Below are 24,236 nucleotides of genomic sequence, written 5' to 3' on the forward strand. Positions count from 1 at the left end.
GGGGCAAGGAGCGGTCCCTTCGCCGGCTGCTGCTGCCGCCCCCAGCCCGGGGATACAGACTGCGGCTCCGCTGGGCGTGGGCGACGCGTCGCCGGAGCGCGGTCGGGGATCACGGCGCTCCCCGCAGCCGGACGCGCTCCGCGGCAACCTCTCCCCGCCGCTGGGAATGGTTCGCTCCGCGGCCCGGCCCGGCCTCTGAGGAGGGCCGCGGCCGCCATTTTGTGCGGCGCCAGCGGAGGGCAGCGGGCAGGTGCGCGGTGGAGGCGGTGAGGGTCTCCGGGAGACGCCGCTCCCTTCCCCGGCCGGTGAGCGGGGCGCGGCGGGCGCGCTTGGGCCCTACTCGGGGCCCTGCTCGGGCCGGGGCCGCCGGCGGTGCTGGGCGCGGGACCGCGCCGCGCCCGGAGGTCGCAGGCTTGGGCGGGCCGTGGCAGGCGGTGGGGCCGAGGGGGGTTGTTCCCCCCAGCCCGTCACTGGTCCCGGCCTCGCAGGGGGAGGCTGCGGCGGCCCCGGGAAATGCCTCCGTGCCTCGGGGAGCCGTCGCTGTCAGTCCCTCCGCAGGCTCCGGGGCGGGCCGAGGTGTTGGTCCGTATGTCAGTCGGTACGGCAGGGTCCGGGGCTTTAACGCCAATGACTAACGCATTTTGGTGTACTCTGTTGTGTAATAAATGCAGATGGGTTTATGCCTTAAGGCTAGAAAGATGAAGACCAAGTCAAGGGAAACGGTGATTGTTTACGCCTGCTTTCCCCCCCTCTGCTATACTTCAGTAACTTCCAGCAAAGATGTCGGAGTATATCCGGGTGACGGAGGACGAGAACGATGAGCCCATCGAGATCCCCTCAGAGGACGACGGCACCGTGCTGCTGTCCACAGTGACCGCCCAGTTCCCTGGGGCGTGCGGGCTGCGCTACAGGAACCCAGTGTCGCAGTGCATGAGGGGGGTCCGGCTGGTGGAAGGCATTCTGCACGCGCCGGAAGCTGGATGGGGAAACCTGGTCTATGTTGTTAATTATCCCAAAGGTTTGTCTTTATTCCGTTGGCTTTTTTGTACAAGCCTGTGTTTTCAGTGAAGAGGTCCGTGTAAGTCACTCCTAATTTAACACGGCAACAGTATTACTGTTGAACCCTATGATTTACCAAAGTTTAGCAATTTTATTTGTGTATCTGTCCTGCAGAGTAGATTTGACCCCACTGAGTTTTCAGATCTGCAGTAAGACTTTTAACTCTCTATCCATATAAGCACTTTAATGACAAAGTCTTGTGTTATTCTTGGAGGGTTGACAGCCTTATATAGGCCTTTGAAGGCTGTGGTGTAATGGGATCTCTGTGTACTCACAGATGCTTCTCAAGTCATGGTTTGATCCGAGGTACCATTTGAAAATGCTCAGGAAAAGACAAGCCTGACCACCCTGCCCCCCCCCCCCCAACAAGGGAGGAAGGAAGTAAATTGCTAATGAAATATTCTTGTTAAAAATTCCCATCTTCTCTACATCCTTATAGGACTGTGAATGTTACTGGATAATACTCCAGTAAACTAACGCAGAACTAAGTCAAATTGCATTCTGGAGGAGGACTTCAGTGTAGACTGTTCTTTTTTCTCTCCTTATACTTGTAGGCAGTTGGATACGTGTTACAATAATAAGGTCCCAGCAGCTGGCAGGTGTCTTTTGTAGTCTGTACTTTTTCTCATCATAGTCTATGATTTTATACCATGCAGTTCATAATCAGTGGAAGCAATTCCCAGAGGTGAGGATGATGTCTAATGTTCTTCTTTATATTCAGATAATAAGAGAAAAATGGATGAAACAGATGCATCATCAGCTGTGAAAGTGAAACGAGCAGTACAGAAGACTTCGGATTTAATAGTCTTGGGTCTTCCCTGGAAAACCACTGAACAAGACTTAAAGGAATATTTCAGTACATTTGGAGAAGTTCTGATGGTGCAGGTAAAAGCCTTTTGCAGCTCAAGCAAGGAGGGACATTAGGTAGAAATCAGTCTCCTGACAAAGCCAGTAGAAACAAATAGAGCAGTATCAACTCAGAGAAGATCTGAAGGCTGTGTGTCTCTTCCTAGGTTGCATTTTGTTTGTTCCATGAGCTTTATAGCTGCAGGCTTGTGTGGGTACAGATGGTCGGGAATATTTAGGAGTGGTAATTCATGCAGATCAGCTTAATGGGTACAGTGTTTTTAAGAGCTTTTTAATTTATATTACTGTTACTAATTATTGTAGCTGAATGTGCTTATATATTTGTGTATGTTTAAGAAATTAGAGATTGCTGTGATGGGAGCATTTACAAGACTGATAAACTCTCAAACAGAACTTTACTGAATTCATTCAGCAACAGCAGGCTTCATACTAGCGGTTACTTCTATATTGTCACTGCCTACACCAGATTGTTAGTCTGTAACGCATGTATCCTGCCTCAGCACAGACCTGCTGCTGCTTGGTTAGTATGGATGCTGGGGACCCTGATGGCCTTAGTTGCTGAGATGGCCTGGCCAGGGTGAGGGCTCTTTGACAGCAGAAGTCAGACGACAAACCTGCTTTGGTTTTCTTCTGTCTTCATGCGTTTTTGTCCTCCCAGAAGGGGGATCTCACCTGATCCCGATACACTTGTCTTGTTCTTTATCTCTCATTACTTGTGTGCCTCCTGTGTGCAGCTACGTGTGTTTGCCCCTTTGGTGGTCATATTGCTTATTCAGTTGGTCTGGCTATGCTATCACAGTATTATTACAGAATACTTATAGCCCATTTTTGCTTATGCTTGGGCTTAAGGCAAGCTTAATAATTTTAATCTGTCAGTGTCACAAGTCCCTGCTTTGACTATATAATAGTACGGTAATTTTGTAAGAAAAGGTAGGCATATACAGTAGATAATCAAAACTTTTAAAAAGTCTGTGGTTTTTTTTGTCTTAGGTTAAGAAGGATATTAAAACTGGCCACTCAAAAGGTTTTGGTTTTGTTCGGTTTACGGATTATGAAACCCAGGTGAAAGTAATGTCTCAGCGGCACATGATAGATGGAAGATGGTGTGACTGTAAACTTCCTAATTCTAAGGTACTTCTGTATTTATTGCTAGTTTTATTTTTACCACACACCCAAAGTGCACTTCTTTAGCAACTGGTTTAGGTGAGCAGATGAACAGATTAACAATCCACTCGTGGATGTGGCTTTTCAGTGTGTGAATGGACAGGACAAGCGAGAGTAAGGAAGGAAAATAGGGAGGAGGTGGGTGAGCAGGAAGTGATCAAGAAGTGTTGGGAAAACAGCTAGTTACGTGGGGGAATTAAGGACACATGGAAATCTGAAAATAATGTGTTTTAATGTCCAGCAGTACCTGCTTAACTTGTCTGCTGCATGAATAAATGGAGGATAAAGCAGGTGGAATAACTAACCTAGGGAAGATCAGAATGGGTCTTTGTTTGAATGCAAACCTGAAGCTTCTGTCTGTTTATTTCTTGTGTGTATATACGCAGTTATTACCAAAAAAACAAAAAGCATCCTTCTGCAGTGACCTTGTCACTGTTCTGTGTATTGGTCCCATCTTCATTTTCTTGTGACTGTTCTCCATCTGTACCAAGGTGCAGGCATGTTCTCTGAACAGAACTTAACTTTCTTGATCTTCAGTCTGCAGAACAGGCTAGATTAAAAGCGGCCTTTATCGTAATGTAACTTGGTTCTCAAGGATAGCTGTGATTTTTTTTTTATTATTTTTTTTTTCCCTCCTTCCTCTTCAATTCTCCCAGCAAAGTCCTGATGAACCTTTGCGTAGCAGAAAAGTGTTTGTTGGGCGCTGCACTGAGGACATGACGGCAGATGAACTCCGACAGTTCTTTGCCCAGTACGGAGAAGTGGTAGATGTCTTCATTCCTAAACCCTTCCGAGCTTTTGCTTTTGTTACATTTGCAGATGATCAGGTACATCTTAAAATATTTTAACTTCCTATTTAGACAGCCTACATTTCAGTAGCTTGATAAAGCATTATTTCTGGACCTACACATGGAATGCTTATTTGTCCACTGTCCTGAGAATTCCAGTGGTATTAGCTTGATTTATCAAAATGTCTAAGGTTGCACTTTTCAGATGCTGTTGTACAGACGGGTTTTTGTACTGCAGTTAGTGTAGTAGTGAATGCGAAGATAAAACACTTCAAATTGGATTAAGTATATGCATATGCTTCCTTTGCAGGTTAAATATCTGCTCAGAATCATGTGGGATGTTTTTGTCTTGTGCTACTAACATTTAAAAAAAAAAAAAAGTAGTCTAACAGACATTTAATCAGTCCCTTATTTCTTATAGGTTGCCCAATCTCTTTGTGGAGAGGACTTGATCATTAAAGGAATCAGCGTACATATATCCAATGCTGAACCTAAGCACAATAGCAATAGACAGTTAGAGAGAGGTGGAAGATTTGGTGGTAATCCAGGAGGCTTTGGGAATCAAGGGGGGTTTGGCAACAGCAGGGGAGGCGGGGGAGGACTGGGTAACAACCAGGGCAGTAACATGGGTGGAGGTATGAACTTTGGAGCCTTTAGCATCAACCCTGCCATGATGGCAGCAGCGCAGGCAGCCCTGCAGAGCAGCTGGGGAATGATGGGCATGCTGGCTAGTCAGCAGAACCAGTCGGGGCCGTCGGGAAACAACCAGCCTCAAGGCAACATGCAGCGGGAGCAGAATCAGGGCTTTAGTTCAGGAAATAACTCTTACGGCGGTTCCAACTCGGGGGCAGCGATAGGCTGGGGCTCGGCCTCAAATGCGGGCTCTAGCAGTGGGTTTAACGGAGGCTTTGGTTCAAGCATGGATTCCAAATCGTCAGGCTGGGGAATGTAGACGCAGTGGGCTCTGATACTGACTCTATGGTGGGAAATCAAATTTTTCTAACTCATGGTAAGTATACTGTAAATTACATATATACTAAAATTTTCCAAATCAGTTTGTTCAGTGTGCAGTATATTCAGCAGTATTTTTGACATTTTTCTTTTTTTAAAAAAAAGAAAAAAAAAAAGAAAAAGAAAAGAAAGGTAAAAGGAGTTTTGTAAGTTTTGTTACATACCTTGTTGGAATACTGAATGTTTGGAAGTGGACTGCTGTTTGCCCGATAGGTGAACTAACACTACAATTGATAGGAAAGGTTTCTCCTGTAATACTTTATCCCTTGTTTCCTGGCTACCTGAATTCTTTGCATGTTCAAAATGGAAACCATTGGTCAGAAACAGCATTCTCTCCCTCTTGTTTTTAATTTGATCCCACCATAAGACTCTCCAAGTGCCCCAGTTGGAGAACAGTGTCGTTTTTGTTTTGTTTGTGTTTTGTTTTTTTTTTAACACTGTCTCCCCTCCATACTAAAGTACAATATGAAGGCTTCATTTAATCTCCGCAGTTCATCTCATTTCAAATGTGTATGGAAGAAGCACTTCATTGAAAGCAGTGCTGTAAATATTCTGCCTTAGGAATACTTCTGTCTACATGCTTTCTCATCCAAGAATACTTCATCACACTGCACATGCTGCGTCTTAGACGGTGGGTGTTCCATTTTTATCCGCTACTCTTTATTTCATGGAGTCGTATCAACGCTATGAACGCAAGGCTGTGAGATGGAACCAGAAGGCTGTTTGAACTTTTGAAACCTTGTGTGGGATTGATGGTGGTGCCGAGGCATGAGAGGGCTGGTATGTGCGAGATAAAGGAGAGAGCGCATGCAGAGACCTGGTGGTGCATTATGGGATTTTATTTTACTTGGCGAGATGTCTCTCAATCCTGTGGCTTTGGTGAGAGAGTGTGCGGAGAGCAATGATAGCAAATAAAGTACGAGTGTTTATTGCATTCAAAGGACATCCATATGTGGAAGACTTTAAGTGGGTTTTATACCTAGTTAATCAATTAGTTGAATGTGTTATGTGAAATGAATATTTGTATTTTTTTTCCCTTATGTCAACTGCTGTGAATGCTGTATGGTGTGTGTTTTTTTTTCTGTTAATGATCTGTAAGTGTGGTAATGTGAATTGAAGATGATGGGGTTTGTGATGAGAACATTGAGCTTGTGGTGTGCTTTGCAGTAGCTCTTGCAGCAGAGATCACTAGCGAGCTCAGTGTGCCTCTTCAGGGTGGAAGTTCCACTGTCTGTAAGATATCCATAAGAATGCTGTTTGCTGCAGTTTCGTGTTTGGATGCTTTTTATAAGATTTGTCACTGTAGGAAATTCTTAAATAAAACTGATTTAAGTAATATGTGTCTTTGTTTTGCAGCCCTGAATGCAAAGAATTCATAGCAATTAATTTTACCCTTTTGAGATGAACTTCTGTAAAGCTTTTTTGCAGTAATTCAGTTTGTTTCAGATAAGCATGCTCTAAAAGTTGACAAGTCAAACGAAGCCACCGCTCATCATGTATCGATACCTGACACCCAACTTTAATCCACTGCATTTTTGCACTGTTCAGTGATACGTATAGATCTTAAATCCAGTTCCCACATGTTTGGGTGTCCGCACCTAGAATGGTAAGCAGTTCCCTCCAGATTGCATCTGTACCAAGGAACGTTAGTTAATTATTCTTTTAGGAGTTGGAGTTCCTCATCAGAAGTGGGTTGGGGGAGACAAACACTTATTGTCAAGATGTATTTCTGTCCACAGCATCTCCTTTGGGGATGTATGTTTTTAACTTGTTTTCAGACCAGTCCACTCATGGGAAGTAGGGTTCTGCAACACCTTCAGCCCAGAAGAAAGCTGTAAACTTGTGTTTAAAACTAGACATGGGAAAGACTTTCCAGCTGAACAAAGCATTAGTAAATGTCCACAGACTTTGATAGAAGTCTTAATCTGAAAAACTAAGTTTATTACAGGTGCAGAAGGGTCAACTAAGGGGCAGCTTCTTAACAAAGAGCAGGATGTTTCAGTAGAAACTGGTGGAAGATTATTTCCACTGGCAGTAGGAACTTTAGGAATTGTTTAATCTACTTGTGCTTGAAAGCCACTGAAGCTTGTTCTGTATTTTTTATACACCATACTACTGTGCTGTAGCTGTGAACATTCTGAATATGGATATTTACACCGTTTTTAACCTATTTAACTTTTCAAGTTATATCTTTGTTACTGCATATTATTTTGAGGCTTGTGAATAGGAAGACCATCTAAACAGTGGACAAAGCTGCACTACTGTTAGTTTTCCACATGCAGTATTAAAAAATCAGCTGGGTCTCAATGTTCATCTTAAAGGGTTTAAAGAGGGGTTCTAAACACTCAGGCTGAGAAGTAATCCCACTCTTCTGTTGTTCATATCCCACTGCAAAAAGTTACTTAGATATTTTTTTTTTCCTGCACCTAAATCAGAATAATCTCCAAACTCTGTACCATCTGTGAATTTTGCATTTTAGCACTTGCACTATTACCAGCTACTTCTGCTGAGTAACACTTAAAAATGGTATTCTTGGACCTCCAAAGACTAACTGTGACCCCCCCTGCAAGGAACTTCATGGTAAGTTTTTGTAATTAGCATGGCTTTAATTTTGTTTAAATTGTTCAGGTTTAAGGTTTTAGGCTGATTGGCAGCATTGAGTACTCTTTGCTAATCATTTTAGCCTTCCTTCACCCTCAAACAAAATCCCTGAAAATTTTAGAATAATTTTCAAGTTTTAGTAGTATTTTCTAACTGCTTTGCATACTCTAGTGTTTATAAGTGAGTAAATAAACTACTATTGAAAACATATTGAAGTGTTTGGAGTCTTGTTTTTTTTTTTTAAAGAGATTGCATTTTCAGTTATATTCTAGAAAGTGAAATAAACACTAATGAAAGAATGCGAGATACAAGAAAGGGAGTTTATGTAATTGTAAGGGGATACATAGTGTAGTCAAAATGTTTTTTTATAACCTTGCTTCTGATTAGTTCTGAGAATGTTGTCAGCTGAACACATACTGAAATGATAAACCTGAATGTGAAAGCTTATTCTTTATAAAACTATGTTCAGAAAAACAGTTTTTGCAGCTGATGGGAGGAACTTCATTAAGGCAAGGGCTGTACAGCTGTCCCTACGCTGTGTACAGCAGGTACCTGCAGAGGTACTTTGAGGCATACAGCATTGTACATAAATACCCCCCAAACACAGGGTGCAGCTGGGATTCTTCAACTGCCACCATACCTGAGGGAGTGGGGTAAGATACCTGGATGCTCTTGCGTGCTTTCACTGGACGTGCGTTCCTTCAAAAGCTGCAGTCTTAGAAGAATCCACAGCACTACCTAAAAGAAGACAAAATACACTGTTTTAAGAAAAGAGTAATGCCTTCTTCAGGCAGATGGCAATTTTGTAAATCTAAAGGTCTTTTAACAGCTGCTGGGACAGTTTTTCCCCACCCTGATACAGCTGCCCCATCATTTGCTTTCATTTGAAATCTGTCATCTTTTCCTGGTGAACAAATAGGTGTGATATTGGTACTAATTGAGACTTTATGCTCCCATGTAAGCAATACAATGTCATTGTCAAAGTTGAACAAGATCATTTTTACAACCTTCATGAATAAAAATTTTTTCTGCCTGGGCATCTTCATAGCAAAATGAGCCTTTGTTCAAAATCCCCAATTTAATCCTCAAAGCTGAGGGCTTTCTTTGATCAGCTACACCATGAGCAGCTGTTAGAACCCAGTTGTCGTACAAAAGTGAACCACCTCCTCATCCTCCTTGCTCTGTAATTAACATCACTTGCGAGGGAAATTCTCCAGGCTTGGCTCGCTTTCCTCCATATATACGTGCCACAGTTCCACTTCTCTGTGTTCCACAAACTGCAAAACAATGAAGGCAGCAATAACTGTTCAACATTTTAAGATCTGGACGCTGAATTATTATGCTTGTATGGATTAAATTAAGTTAATGATTCTAAATGTAATTCCTAGATTGTTTTGGAATGGTAAAATTGCTTGCAAATGAATATTTGATTTAGAGTACCATTTTCATTAGTATTACATACATCCTCTGGAAAAGTTCTGTAATCAAGAGAGACAGTTCTGCTTAGGAATTGGGCATAGAGAAGTAAGTTTATTTGTTCTGAATGTAAATTAAGGTAATTGGAATATATGGATATTCTAATCTAAAAGAGGAACAATGACGCTTTTACGTTGTAAAATGTTTCTCCCAAAATTCAAGTCTTGGATCTTGAGTAATTTTACAGACTAACTCATTTAGCAGTTCAAGCATTAAAAAAAAAACAAACAAACAACCCCAAGCTCATGCTCTGTGATAAGGGTATTCAGTGGCTTTTTGCCCTCACAAATACTTCTGGAACATGGTTCAATTTTCCTGGCAGAAACAATGCCAAGCAATTAAAAAACAACAATTCAGTTATTTATGAAACTGCATTCTCCAAAAGAAAGCTGGAATAAACTGAAGGTTCAGCTTTTTACTCTCTTTGAGGGGAACTTGAACGGAATTTCTGGCATTAACCTGCAATGCTAGCAGCAAGAGGGAGCCTCAGGCAAGACCAAGGCATGTTAAAGTAGCAATTTAACAGATAAATGTAAGGTCAATAACTACAGGGAGTGCCAGTCACACCGTGTGGTTATCATAACATTTAGGTTTGTTATTGTTCCTCCCTGTTAAACAGCAATTTTAGCACTTGCTGTTTTGAAAACTGGAGTAACATAAAGGTGGTAATCTGATTCTTAAGATGAACATTCTACAGTGAAGTGGTTCTGCCTCATCAACTTAAAAGTACTGAAAAAATCTAAGGAAGCCATGGTATTACACCTGCTACTTTACTTAACATAAGCAATGTAATAGCTTAGCTGAGTAACTGTTAACAGCCCAGCATCTGTAGTTCCCTGCCAGCTGGTATTTAGGAACACACGTTGCAGAACAGAGCCTAGCTCCTTTGTTACAGGAAACGTTCTGAAGTTCCAACTCGGGTGCACGCAAGTGCATTACTTCAAAGCAAGCTGTGTCCTTCAGCACTGAACTATGTACAATCTGCCTGGCTGTCTCTGTAACGAAGCATGACCATGGACCAACAACAGTCAGTACTAGCTGACAGCTTGTTAATGATTTTGCAGCAACTACTAATTCCAGCTATTTTGTACATGCATGCATTACCTGGTTCACAGACAGGAGGGGTTATTTCTCCTTTGTAGTTTTTGCAGTATCCATCATCACTGCATATATATCTATCTGCATCTCACAGAGACAACAAAAAATAAGAACAATTGAAGAGAACAGCTGGGCATTGTTTTAAAACAACACAGAAATGACACTCCACAGGCATTGTTAGATGTCGTATTTTAGGTCTCCTTTGAGTTTACTGCAGGCTCATGAGAAGGTGACTCCACATCACTCACTCACCCCTCTCTGGCTGTTTGCAGGATCTAATACTATTAAACGCCACTAATTGGGGAATTACCAGAATGTGTTAAGCTTCCAACTGTTACTGAATGAAGCCTACCTGGCAAACTTTTCAGTATGCTTAGGGACATGTCCTTAAAAATGGAAGTAACACTTTTAAAGTTAAAAGCCTTTGTGTTGTGTTTCAGAAAGGTTCTGCTGACCTTTACAGGCATGTCTGTGTAAGGCAGGGGTATTCACTCTGTACACCACCAGAACCAAGAACACTCTTAATCTGATAGTTAGGACTTACCATTATTATTAGCCTTCATGGGGTAGAAGGGGGCTTCACACTGGTACTGAATTTCAGCATTGTAGGTGGTCTTCTCAGGCTCCATAACATATGTAACAGCACCACTGTCTATGTCTGCAAGTTGCCCACAGTCAGCAAGTAAAACAGTTCAAAAATATATTTAAAAAAAAAAAAAAGAAAGAAAAGGTAGCGCACTGATAAAGTCAACCTAATCAAGCAGGATTCAACTGTGATCTTCAGGGAATGGTACAAGGCCTCTTTACTCAAGATGACAGAAACAGAAATACTGGTGAAGGTTCCATGCTCACAACTGGGCAGGCAGACATTAATAACATCACGGCTGTGTACTGGGAGCTGGAAAACTTAGTAGATTCTGTGGTTCCCTCAGAAAATTTGCACTCCCTTCCATTAGATTAAGCTGTGACTGTGCAAGAGTCATGCTGCATGCCATGTACGTGGGAAACTAACACGTATATTAATTAATACAGACTAATTAAAAATAAATTGTACCAGTACTCTAAGAGTACAGGTACTATATTTTTCTCCTATGATGATGATGCTTTTGCTAGTCACTTAAAACTGTTGGGACATTGTACACAATTTCAAAGGATGCTACCATGCTTTTTTTTGTTGTTTTAAATAACCATCAGTGCTTTTTAGAGATTTTAAAGAACGGCAGAAATCGAAACATCTTCCAAGTTACAAATACACAATGCACTTTGACAAGAAATGGAAGAGTTACTAAGCAGAAGAAAATGTTTCTCATACTGCAACTTCTATCATTGTCTTTACAAAACCAATGTTTTAAATATAAATATTTATACAAATTTTCAAATTCACAAATATTAGCACTGACTTACTGATGCACTTTGCCAATGGTTTGTTCCAAGAACCATTCTTTTGACATTTCACTACAAAAGACTTCACAACGTTTTAATTCTCCAAGAAGCATGAATAGAAAAAAAAGCTCATATTAATTCCACATCAAACAGGGCTAATTACAGAAAAACAACATCAATTACACATTTATTTGTTCATTCATAAGGGAAAAAACAATAACTAGATTTTTATTTGCTTAAAATGTCTTTACTTAATGTACTGCTTTGCTGCACTACTTTCAGAGTGGGAAAAGGTAAATAATTCTTATATGATCATCATATAGATACAAACGTGGGTGCTAATAAAGGCCATAGCGGATGGCTGTGACTGTGAGGGAGAGGGTTACTTACCCTTTCTGGAATTTGGAGGCTAATTTGCATTTGTTGTGTAGCAGTTCCGCCACTTACACCTGCCTTGTCACCAGCAATGATGGCACACAGTGCTGGTCAGTGCATTTCAAGGACAACACGGAATACAGCTTTCATCTATCTACTCCCATACAGACCCAGCTTTCCTGCTATTGGCGTTGAACACTAAGCCTCACATCAGTTCAGTTATTCTGGGTTTCCACATCAACACTAAACAGTAAATGTGTGCAACTATCAAATCAGACTATAAAGTAACTGTTGAGGTAAGCCTGTGCCTTCCTAAAACAAAATCCCCTACCTGTGATTTTAAAATTTTGCTGTAAGCATAGACAGACATGCTGGGTTTGGCTGGGATAGAGTTAATTTTCTTCACAGTAGCTAGTATGGGGCTACGTTTCGGATTTGTGCTGAAAAGTGTTGATAACGCCAAGATGTATTCATTACTGCTGAGCAGTGCTTACACAGAGCCAAGGCCTTTTCTGCTCCTCACCCCACCCCAGCAGCGAGTAGGCTGGGGGTGCACAAGAAGTCGGGAGGGGACATAGCTGGGACAGCTGACCCCAACTGACCCAAGGGATATTCCAGACCATATGACATCATGCTCAGCATATAAAGCTGGGGGAAGAAGAAGGACGGGGGGCACATTTGGAGTTATGGCATTTGTCTTCCCAAGTAACCATTACACATGATGGAGCCCTGCTTTCCTAGAGATGGCTGAACACCTGCCTGCTGATGGGATGTGATGAATGAATTCCTTGTTTTGCTTTGCTTGCATGCGCGGCTTTTGCTTTACCTATTAAACTGTCTATCTTAGCCCACAAGCCTTCTCACTTTTATCCTTCTGATTCTCTCCCCCATCCCACTGTGAGGGAGGTGAAGGAGCAGCTGCGTGATGCTTAGTTGCCAGCTGGGGTTAAACCACGAAAACAAACTAGAGTATATTCCAAAACTGCCTGCTGGGAAGCAGGATGTTACTAAGAAACAAGTCTGAAATGCGGCATTCAGCAGGAATGACCAAATATTCCAGTTTTAACTTCCCTGGAGAGATGTACTAACAAATGAAAGAACATTAAAAATTCTCGCTACACTGATCTTGTGAAATCTTTCATAAAATCATTCTTTTATTCCAACATAATTACAAGCAAATCTCTAAGCAGCAGTGTTCAAAGAGCATCAGCATGGGCATACATACACACAGGCATACACAGAAACACAATGCTTTGGGGAGGATATCAAAGAAAGGACAACTGCTAACAAATCCAGTGTTCTGAATACACCTCATAATTAGAGCATGCGAAAAACAGAAACTGTTAATGAGAAAAGGCACCTACATGTTTAATCCCTGAGAAATTAAGTCTAACAGGGCTGACAGTGCTATGGTTCGCCTACTTCAAGCAGCACATACCCGGTGTCACATGAGAGCACAGTGGTCACCCAGAATGTACCGCACTTGCACTGGTGCGATGTGACCATGGGGTGGTGCTTCAGGACTGGGACATGGCAAACCTGCAGAGGATCTGAACACAGAATATTCCCCTTAAGAGCGAACTCGTTACTTACTGCTAAAGGCTCTTAGGGAAAAAAACACCCTTTCTCTGCCTTTTCTCTACACTGTTTCACTCACATGGACACAGATAGGCAATTACTGAGAATAAAAGGAAAAAACTATGACTGACTGACTGTGATACTCTTGCATCCAAGGTGTGCAGCGACCTGCACAGAGCCAGACTACACTGACAGGACTTGCCCAGTGTGTCTGTTGCCTAAACATGTACCTCATAACTCTTGACAAGTTGGGAAAATTGTTTCCTAAAATAAAATCATATGCCTGGACCCGAGTTGAACTGTAAGATCAGCTGGAATTCTGGAGTTCTCTTAAAACTTTACTTCAGAAGTAAACTACCTAGCAGCTACATTGTTTAATAGGTATGCTACTGGAAACTAAGTATAAAACCACTGTTTCAAACCACCACTATTTGGTTGCTGTTCAGGCCTTTCCAGAATGAAGTTCTGGGAATAGTTTGGGCTTGAGAACTAAACAGAGGTCACCTACCCACCTGTTGCCATGTATTCCATCTTCCACCTAGTGTCTGCTCCCGAGATATCAGTTATGAAAGTAATACAACACTAACCTGTGTCTCAATTTTTGCAGGCAAAGTCCTTCCACAGAACGGGCCAAATTGCTTTTTGGGTGTTTTAACCTGAAAAGAATGAGAGAAGGCAAACAAACTGTCTTTATTTCTTCCCCCATGAGGCTTATGGAAGAACAAACCGATTTTAATATAATGACTCCCTGAACCTGAATGGTCTCTTCTTGTGAAGTTTATAAAAAACAGGCAAGTGGTTAGAGTGATGGCTCATCACTGGTAACTCACAGCGTGCCTTTTCTCCAAGTATCCTAAGTGCTATAGAATTCCTGGGAAGTGATCACTGGGTCCATTTTATAGATAAGCAAACCGAATGCAAAAGATTTAACTGACTCCCCTGGCATCACCGATCTGTGATAAGGGTAGAGGTTGTCATGAAATCTATCAAGTCATCACACATATGTGTGCTTGGTTTTGGTGAATTTCCCAAAAGAGGAAGGTGTTGAAAGAAAGAAAAAAAAAGAAAACTGAAAGGATGAGAAAAAGAAATGAATGAGGAAAGATAAAGGGAGACAAAACTGTAAATTAACATGGAGAAATACAGGCTGAAGAAGATGCAGTAAAAGAACTGGGCCTGTCTTACAAACACTGTGATGAAATACAATAAACCTCACCTTACCTTAAGGACATCACAGGGGCACAATACTCCTGGGTATGTCTCCACATTAAAGGTTTCCATGAATTCCAGTGTGATCAGGAAGCCGTCTTCTACCTGGATACTGTAGCTGCAGGAGCTGAGTGTGGGATAAGGTGTTGGATAGTCAGGGCTGGTGACTTCTCCAATTCTTTCAGGAAAAACCTGACTCTGATGGTGGTCTAAGGGGGGAAAAAAAAAATCAAAGCAACCCAACAACAGAAAATTATGATCATAGTTGTATTAACTCAGTTCAGCCGTACTGGGTAGTGGATCTTTTTCTACACTAGTCTATTCCTTTGAAAAAGTTTCAGAGCCACGTATCTACCTACCGATGAAATGAAGCTAGTCTCACACATTTCACCAGGGGGCATTTGTCGCTGTTGAGAAAATTGCCCTCTCCCTCTCCCTCTGTTGTAGTAGAACCAGGGCTCAAGCGTTATCGAGCACTCCTACCTCAGAAGTGGTGCAGGGAAGGACATTGGGAAAGCACCACTTAAGACAGTCACAGGGCTGGAGGTCAGAAAGAAGTGCGATAGCTGGAAGCTCATCAGAAACATTCCGAGGTGTTAATTTGCAGCTTCTCTGCTGCACCAGAGTGTGTAGGGTGGTAGGATAGCTATCAGCTCCTCAATTCCAGAAGCCTCTGAATGCAGCTCTTTCTTTTTAATGCCTTTGTTGCCAGACATTTAGAATGTAATTGTATTCTCTGAGCAAAACCAGCTGTGCCTCTTGCCGACACAATTGGAGCCACAAATGCTCCCTGCTGAAGAGAAGCAAGAAGGAACAGCCACAAGTGCCCCGAGGATCTCTGCTTGTTGACAGCATCTGATCACTGTGAAGTGGTGCTTTGATCAGCTGGGAACAAAGGCTTTATGATGTGCTGCAAAAGCTGTATGAGCAATCCTTTAATTGATGAGGAATGCTGGACTGGCTGATAACACCGGCATATTTTTGTACCACTGTGACACTGAATTAGTTGTAAGAGGCTAATTGTTTGACTTCTTTGAATTGTATCCTCAAACACACCATGCTAACCTCCACCAACAAAAATGCTATTATCCAGTCATTAATTACAGATTATCACCTAAAGTAGACCGTACAGTTTAAGGTTGCCATTTCAATGGAAGGGGACCAAGTTGTGAATGAGAAAATGAACGTTATTGTCCCTTAACTAAACATGGATTTCATTAGCCAAGATTCTAAGCTCCTTTTACGTCAGAGAATGAAACTTGCTTCCAATCCTATACCTATGCAACAGCCCTACTTGCTGCTACAGGAAGTATTCGGATACAAGTGTTTACTTGGAAAGGAAAGCAGGAATGGGTAAAAGGATAATATTTTTGTTTTATGTGTTTGTGGCTCTTAGCGCAACTACAATACCACAACACAAGCAATGATGCACTTGGGTATCAAGTGTTTCTTTCAGCACAAGCTGTAATTTCAGAACAACCTTTCTCTGTCCATCTTCCCAGAAAGTTATGAGCAGCTGCTTTTAGTTGACGTAAACCTACCCATCACCACAGTGACTGAGCATCTCTCTGTGTTCTACTCTGAATTAATTGTCCTAGGTTTTCAAACATAGCTGACAAATACACAGAGTAAACCAGTTAATAAATACCTAGAAATGCCTATTCTGTTAAAACTGAGCACTCTCCTAATTTTTAAATCCTGTTTGAAATGCCTCTCTTGGTCCAAAGAAGCAGAGAAAGCTTGACTAATTCACCTGGAGGTTCTGGCTGCCTCTGAATCCCGCCTAACAGCACACCGCTTTGCACCAGCAGAAATCAGTTGAGCTACAATGGGAATTAAATCTTTCCCTTTCACGCTATACTTGTAGAGGATTATCAGCAAGTGGGTTGTTTTCTTAATTGTTATTACCTCATTCTCTCCAGCTAAATGCATGTTTCTGTAATTCCACCGATTGTGCCTCAAACTACAGAAGTATTCGATGGCTATGTAAGAATAAAGCATATTTTCCAGCACACTCCCCTGAGTTGCTGCAGGTGCTGCTTAAAATACTGCTAGTGACACAGAGTTCACTGCCTCTCCCCAAGCTTTAAGCTCCCACTATAATGATTCCTTCCACCTGCTGCAAGCCCAGGCTAAGAAACATCCCAAAACCCACCTGATACACAGCTTTAGCAGTATACTGCTCACTGCCATGTAAGTGCAAAAAAGTCTGCTTCTCTTAAAAACTGAAATTTCCTCATGCTGCTAATATCTGTCCCAGCTCTACAGCCCCTACAGGAGTAGTCTGGAGGCAATTATAGCAAGAGATAGCGATGAAAACATTAAATCCTTGGGTGTGAAGAAAGACTCAGCGGGAAGTCTTACCCTAGGCATACAAGCCACAATATAATGAGTGCTATCTTTATGCCCCTAACTCCCTACTGAAATCATGAGGAGGTTAGAATCTCAAATCTTCTGCTAGTTCTGCATCAGAATCCTTTCCTATTACCTACAAAACCATTTTTCCCTGGGCATGGGATCTACTGTGCAAAGAAGGAATACTCAGGTTGGTAAGGTTAAATTCTCTCTTACAAGAACCTCAGAGTTAGAAGGCAGCAACACCTTGACTTCTATTTACCATAAATGATCACATTATCTTCTTTCATTAAAGTATTTTTAAAGGAATGTTATTAGACTAAAGCTCAGCATAAAAACATGTAAGAGAGCAATGGTGGACAAACGGTGGTAACATGCACACACACGTATATATGCATGTAGAGACAGAAAAACACTGCATATAACCAAACACTATAGTTTCTGAAGGGTGTTTACTTTCTCCAGTAATAAAAGGGCAAAAGGACACATGATGAAATTAAAGGCTAAAAACCACAAATCTGATACAAAAACAGGATTAAGAAATAGCATATAATTAATCTGTGCAACATGCTGTCATATGAAATTTAAGGCAAACTTTTATACGCTAGTTTCTTAAGTTCAGCTTAAGCTAAGTAGCATACAGTCAACACAGGATATATAACACAGGATTACGCTTCTGTATGAGAGTATACTTTAAAAATCACTTACTGAACCATATCTTCCATTGAAGCATAAGATGCTGGCCAGTATCAAAGGCAGGAGATTGGACTTGAGGGATCCTTAGCCCAGATCCATTCTAGCAATGGATATTCCAGAATTGCTCTGAGCTGCCCAGGTGCTAGTTGAGAGGCTCTTCTGGGCAGTGATTGCTCTGAATTCACGCAGCAAAAAATAACACCACGCCTCTGCACAGAGCTGGGATCCCCATACGCTGTTATAGGACAAATAAGAATGGTACCCATTAATTCAGAAAAGTGGCCTTCACCTTGTTCTGAAGGACTAAAGAAGGAGAGAGACAGAGACTAATAGTTCTTCATACTTCATTACATTTGTCTCCTTTAAGCTCAGTTTCCTAATTTTGATGTGAGATTTTCATAATAGTTTGGAAAAATGCAAGTCATCACCAATAAACTCTCTTGACTTGTGCTCACATGAGCAGCCAAAACTAGCTGACCCAACAGACAATACTCTGCTAGTCCAAAAGAATTTGCGGCTTGAAGATGAAAAGGCTTAGACTGGACCTTACTTTTCTCCTAATATCTCCTGGATGTGGCTGCTGGGAGTTCCATTTGTCAGGGCAGTATTTTTTTCTGTAAGTCTGCAAGCAAGAAAGTCATAAACTAGCCAGCACAAAAAGGATCAAATAATTTTTTAACATCTGCCAGCAGAAATGCTGTCCTTTGACTTAGTCCAAGCTTTAGAGCTGTCCAGAGAGTGCTCAATAATGCTTAGGCCATATTTTTATTAGAATCACAGTGAGCTGTTTGCCAGAGGATTGAACTCTGAAAAATGACCCCCTCAAAACTTGCAAGTCCATTGTCACTGGCTCATTAGGTCTCAAATGAAAGGTGGGTCATAAATTGTATCCCCAAGCCATGACAAAATTTCAAGCCGCTTTGATCACAATTCACCATGACCATGAAACAGCTTCTGAACAAGATTAAATAGAGCAGAAGTAAGCCTTGGTAACTGCTTGCACAGCTACTCTATCCCCAAATCAGTTCTCTGCAGCACCTCCCTTCTACGACACTTACTGAGCATCTTCCCAGTAAGTCAGGGCAGGGATGTTACCTCTCGTTTTGCAGATGGATGTTCAAAACTGGTATCAAGTGACTTGCCGAAGATAACGGAGAAGTCTGCAAATTGCAGTGACCTGGGATGAGTCAAGTGTCCCATCTAAAAGACTCTCTGTCCCTCCCATGCTCACTTGGAAGAGGCTTCCTCCCCTGTTTACCCCAGGCACTAAAGAGTAGAGATGGGGTTGGAGAAACTGAGCCTCATAAATTACAATTAAAAGTAACTCCTGCTAAATTGCCGAAATAAGGAAATGCTGATCGACTAATGCTCCTTAATCCCCTCGAGCTTTTCAAACAAAGCCTTGTTTTATCTTCAGCAGCTCACCTACAGCTGCTCAGCTCTGACTTGTTAACCTCTTGCAATAATCATGTTTCCTCCACAGAGGTGGGGAGCTCTAGTCACTGACAAGTACGAAGCATGGCATTTCTTCAACACGTTTTAAGAAGATGGTCCCTGCCCAAAGAAGGTACAATCTAAAAGGACAACAAATGGATATTAATGTGGAGCAGTGAGAGGCATTGTTAGGGACTGAGACAGTATCAATCAATGCCACAAGCAATTATGCTGAAGAACAGCATTCCTCGTGTTTCATTTCTTGTGGGGAGGGAGGGCACTGTTGCCTTCCCTTGTGTGAAGGCAAGACACCTAAGCTGCCCTGGTGACATTCATATTACTTTACCAAACTCCCAGAACCAGAACACATTTCAGCCATAAGGCTAGGCTCCCAATGGGAGAAATGGCCAGAGTCACAAAATTTGGATTAAAAAAAAAATAATCAAACCTTTCCAAAGAGTGAATGGGCTCTGAATACAGTTTCAATCTACAAGCCTGAGTGCAGACAAAAGCATATCTAAAAAGAACATTAGGGAACAAAAATGTGTGGTTCTGGTCTTGTTGCAGTTTAAGAACTATGGAATGTCAAGCAACAAGAGCTGGACAAGAAATTCAAGAGTCTTCAGGTAGCTGTGATGCTCAGGGGCCTTTCACAATGGCTTCTCTCTTATCAGCTCCTGCCTTATCTACCTTCTTTTTTTCTCTAGTGACACATGGGAAATGCAAGAAAATGAATGCCCCAGAGGCTGCCATCAGCTTTCAACAAGGAACAGCCTCTTTATTGTCTGCAGGAGGCAGGTCTGAAAGGCAAGGAACCATGACATACAAGTCACCAAGCAAGAGAAGCCTGCAGCCCTTCGGCAGACTGCAACAGGCAGGTCAGGAGGGAGGGCAAAGCAGCTCTTCCCAGCACATCTGTCTCCATCTCTGCCTAAGCGAGAAGTTTAATTATCTCACGCTGGAAAATAAAGGAGAAAAAAAGAGCCTGTCAGTATCAGCCTGGTCAGACAGGAGCCCAAAAATCAAAGGGGCAGCTTTTGCCCTCATCTCATGATGGCGATCCCCAGAGACCTTTGCTTTGCAGCCCAGCTCAGTCACTGTCGCTGAAGTGGCTTCAGTGCTTGCATCTAAAGGCCTCTGAAATGTGAACAGGTTCCAGCACATCAGCTGCACTATAGTAATTCCCAATGTGCAGGTGTCCACCCATCAGGGTAGCCCAGCCCTCCAATATTGCTGCTAAGCTCCCTCTGCTAGTATGATGTTCATGGAGGGGGGCATAAGTGCACACATGAATGGTCAACACAAAGCTGCTAGTCTGCTAGTTCACAGCTACTCATTTTGCACCTTCACATTAAGACCAGGCACATGCTTTATAGCGTTAGTAAATCCATATACTTGTGCTAAAAGCCATCACTTTAGGAAGGGGAGGTTGAATGAACAGGTCTGTTCCAATACACTGGAGATACGAGGAGTTTGAATCTTGAATCAGACCCAGGCAGCCATGGCTGGAGAGTTTGTAATAGGCTAGAGTTGGGAAGCTAAATGCCAAGGTGGCCTTAAGCACTGGAAGTTAGATCTTATTCTGCATTTCAGCACTGGGGAGCTCAAAGAAACTATCTTCCCACCTGTGACAATATTTAGTGAGCAGTATGTGTGCTGGTTCTTTCCAGACAAGATTCAGCTCCAGGTGGGCAAAGCTGCACCCACAAAAGAGGAGTCTGACACCATGTGTAAGCACACGTTTCACTGCAAAGTGAATCCTAAGGTGCCGGTCATGGTGCTGATTCAGACAGACACTTCACTGCCTGATGACACATAAGCTTTCCCTAGTTGTGAAGTGAGAAGCAGAGCCAGGCAGAAGTCAGCTAGGTAAACCTCACGCTGTATGCCCTTCTGAACAAGAGATCTGCGCCTGGCCTTGTCTCCCATTAAATGAGTGGACCATTGTATCTGGTGTTAGTGATATGTGGACTGTGCTGCTTCTTGGCCTGTGTCCTTCCAGGGAGAGGAAGCAAACTGTTTCTCCATCAGACTTCACAACTCAATTGTTAGTTTTTCCAACACATCTACTAACTCGGGTCCAGAATACTCAGTATCTCAGTACCCAGGGAGCAAGATATACTCAGTTTTGCAAGGCTGGCTGCACTGGCAGCCATGAAGACTGGATGTGTCTGCAGTGGGAAGTGTAAGACAAGTTCCTTTTTTCTCCAATCTGTCTAAAGCTGAACACATGTGGATGCTGTCTTAGGAGTAACCAAAACCAACTGCCAGTGCACCATTTTACCGTGACACAATATTGTTGTCCTTAATGGCAGCCATTAGCCCACAGCCACTCTGCAAATCAGGGCCTCTGCTCACAGCCCTGACTAATGCCCTGGTACCTTCTTCCAGCTGCACCAGGAGCATAGGGAATAATGCAAACAACAACAAAACCCCACAGCTTTCACCTTGATGCTAGTGTCAGGACTGGATTTAAGTGGATGTTGTAGGTAGGGAAGCATCTCCTTATCTAGCTAGAGCTCACCTGTGCAGGTCCTCTTGTTTTCATGCAGTGTGTAGCCAATCCGACAGCTGCAATAGTAGCCCCCCACGTAGTTGTGACAGTGATGATTGCAGAGGGGTTCACCATCAAATAGCTGTTTGCACTCATCGATATCTAATGGGTGAAGCGCAGAATTAGGCAACCAATACCCTTCAACAACACTTCATCTTGGTCTGAACCACTCTGTGTTTTGTGAGGTTGGCTTGTTGGCCTTCGGTTGCTGTGCCCTTTTGGACCTGCTTCCATGCAATGAGACTGCCTTCTCCCACCTTACACAAGCAGCCACAGTTTATGAGAGCACAAGGAAGCACCAACCCCACCACAGCTGTCTCCCTTCCATCTACAAGAGGAGCTGGTCTCTTACCTTCAGCAGCGTAGAAGGCCTCAAAGCCTGTGAACGGTTTCTCATTGGAGTAATCAGACCGAAACGCTACCATGAGGTTGTTGTCAATGGAGACATATGTCTTGTTGCCCGGAGCCTCCTCAGTGTCTGTACTATCCTTTCCACACAGCGTAGCCAAGGTCCTCCCACCAGAGCTCAGCTGCAAAATGGGCAGACAAATCTACCAGATGAGCACAGAGCTTTGCTCTTCCCAACCTGCTGCCATGGCTTGGAAAGCATGTGTTTAATAGTGTGAGAAAGGAGGCTTGGATGCTCTCAAAATATGCTTCTGGAGGTCAGTCCAGATCCAGGGACAGATAAGAGAAGATTTCCCCTATTGTCTGTGACTTAAGCCCACAATTTTGTCTCCCTTTTTCCTTTCAGAGGCCCACATAAAGCTGTGATGCCAGCCTGGGCTATCAGCACCATGCTTTGTTTATAATGCTCTTGTTAACTTGGCACTCTCAGTGACAATCAGATCTTGGTAAAGCCAGAGACAACTGGGGTAAAAAGGTTTCATACACTGACAAATTCAAATGTATAGTAAAAGGTCTCTTTAAATTAGTCACTAACTTGCTCTATGATTCACTTATTACAGTTCCAGCTCTTCATTTATCTTGTGTTTTTACTACAAGAGTAATGTTCTGATACATGGGTTCATGCTATACACGGTAGTGATAGAACTCTGTACTACAGACCTGCCAGAAATGAGTACTCTGTCCTGCCCAAAGGAAATCACATGAAGAACAACACGGATTTGGGGAATGGGTGCAACTTGCCATATAAAACCATGGAAATGAGATCTTCCTAAATGGGAACAAGGCTGCCTGATTTGGTTCCATCAGATTCAAAAGTACTGCTGATGCATTGGGTTTGCATACTCCCTGTGCATACAGCTCCCTCTTTAATGTATATCAGACCCACGCAAAGAACAAAATGAGTGCAGAGGTACCATGGCCTTCAACCAGTGACAGGGCCACCCAGACGAGAGCGCATGCTAGCACATGGAGTACAAACCTTCCAGGGACACCGCTGATCACCCAAACACTTCCTGAAGATAGTATCTTTCTTTTCCCGAGGTTGTTTCTCACATTAGCTAGCAAACACACCATAGCAAGTGTTGCAAGTGCACGTTTAGACAAGCTGACAGTATCTTGTTTAGACTATCGCTTACACTTTTATGATCTCCCATTATACACTGTGTATAGCACTACTTGTTAATTTAGAACACACACTGTAACTTCAGCAAAATGAAGCTCAAATGTTTTGGGCAAAATTTCAAACCCTTTGCTTCATGAGAGGGGAACATCAGAATTTTCTGAGCACAAACAACTCAAGTTTCAGATGTTCCAACATGACAACCAGTTCTACTTCCTGGTCCCATGGGCCTCAATAAACACATCATTTAGAAATCAGATGAGCGTGAACTTTACTAGCAGACTAGAATCAAGTGCTTACAACAGTTACGATGGTCCTGCATGTGTCCAGGATCACATATACACAGTTTTTAACAACTTAGCCTGCTATACATCGCCCTGCCCTACACATACCTTCACATAATCGTATTCACACAGGTAGGACAGCTCCAGGTTGAAATGGGTGAAGTAGATGCGGACGGAATATCCCTTGGGTACAGTAATATTCCAGATTCTCTCCTTGTGATTAGGGTAGACATTTGGGAAGTTGGGGGATGTGATCCTCCCATACATTTTTGGCAGCACAATGCTGCTGCTTACTTCACTGTAAAGCATAGCTAGCAAGACAAACAGCCTGTGACAAAGGAACAGAGATTAACAGAAAAAGAGTGAGCGTCAACTCAGATCATACCCCAAAAGCCACACAACCAAAGTTGCCAGTCTTGATACCAAATCAGATATCTCAGTGCTAGCTGAAATCTTCATGCCCAACACCCTTCTCACTTGACAATGGAAGAAGTCAGAAGGTATCAGTGGAGTCATACTGTAGTAACAGCTAAACAGCCTTCTAAGGCCTGCACAAAACCAAGTAGCCAGAGAAGCTGGGGAGGTCCCTGCGACTGCACTCACCTCATCGTGTTGCTCTCCTGTCTGAGCCTGCTCTGCTCTGAGCCCTGGGGAAGGAATCTCTTCTGATGTATTTGCATTTGGGGGCGGATGTATTTATTGTGTGTGCTCTGCTGTGTTTGTCTGGATGTTGAACTCTGATGTTTATCTCCCTTCCACCCCCTTCAGCCTGCTGA

At 42.7% G+C, this 24,236-nt stretch overlaps 2 protein-coding genes across 4 annotated transcripts; one reads left to right on the plus strand and one right to left on the minus strand.

The window, feature by feature from the left end:
* Positions 1-104: 104 nt before the first annotated feature.
* TARDBP (TAR DNA binding protein) lies at positions 105-6,225 on the plus strand. Of its 3 annotated transcripts, XR_012650346.1 has the most exons (7): positions 159-305; positions 766-1,018; positions 1,781-1,944; positions 2,917-3,057; positions 3,747-3,917; positions 4,300-4,887; positions 5,381-6,225. XR_012650346.1 is itself a non-coding variant. In XM_075027405.1 (6 exons), the coding sequence occupies exons 2-6, from the start codon at positions 781-783 to the stop codon at positions 4,828-4,830; spliced, it is 1,245 nt and encodes a 414-aa protein (XP_074883506.1). In that variant the 5' UTR covers positions 105-250; positions 766-780; the 3' UTR covers positions 4,831-5,347. The 3 variants fall into 3 exon arrangements, 2 of the variants coding, with proteins under 2 accessions (XP_074883506.1, XP_074883505.1); XM_075027405.1 differs by lacking the exon at positions 5,381-6,225 and having other exon boundaries at positions 105-250; positions 4,300-5,347; XM_075027404.1 differs by lacking the exon at positions 5,381-6,225 and having other exon boundaries at positions 4,300-5,347.
* Positions 6,226-8,216: 1,991 nt separating this feature from the next.
* MASP2 (MBL associated serine protease 2) lies at positions 8,217-24,123 on the minus strand. Its single transcript, XM_075027403.1, is given in 14 exon segments — positions 8,217-8,228; positions 8,654-8,767; positions 10,071-10,151; positions 10,609-10,746; positions 11,469-11,547; positions 13,245-13,281; positions 13,283-13,361; positions 13,913-13,978; positions 13,981-14,056; positions 14,622-14,818; positions 21,619-21,750; positions 22,001-22,178; positions 23,569-23,788; positions 24,064-24,123. Coding segments are annotated over 13 exon segments (1,398 nt in total). The 5' UTR covers positions 24,069-24,123; the 3' UTR covers positions 8,217-8,228; positions 8,654-8,657.
* Between the last annotated feature and the right edge of the window lie 113 nt (positions 24,124-24,236).

This window comes from Buteo buteo, chromosome 5 (assembly GCF_964188355.1).
Source record: "Buteo buteo chromosome 5, bButBut1.hap1.1, whole genome shotgun sequence".
Classification (NCBI taxonomy): domain Eukaryota; kingdom Metazoa; phylum Chordata; class Aves; order Accipitriformes; family Accipitridae; genus Buteo; species Buteo buteo.

What these genes read in the sequence shown, in the direction of transcription:
- TARDBP (XM_075027405.1), top strand. Translation starts at nt 781, where the DNA reads ATGTCGGAGTATATCCGGGTGACGGAGGACGAGAACGATGAGCCCATC. An exon ending in GAGAAGTTCTGATGGTGCAG is followed by an intron (nt 1,945 to 2,916) that starts GTAAAAGCCTTT and finishes TTTTTGTCTTAG; the next exon opens with GTTAAGAAGGATATTAAAAC. An exon ending in TTACATTTGCAGATGATCAG is followed by an intron (nt 3,918 to 4,299) that starts GTACATCTTAAA and finishes TATTTCTTATAG; the next exon opens with GTTGCCCAATCTCTTTGTGG.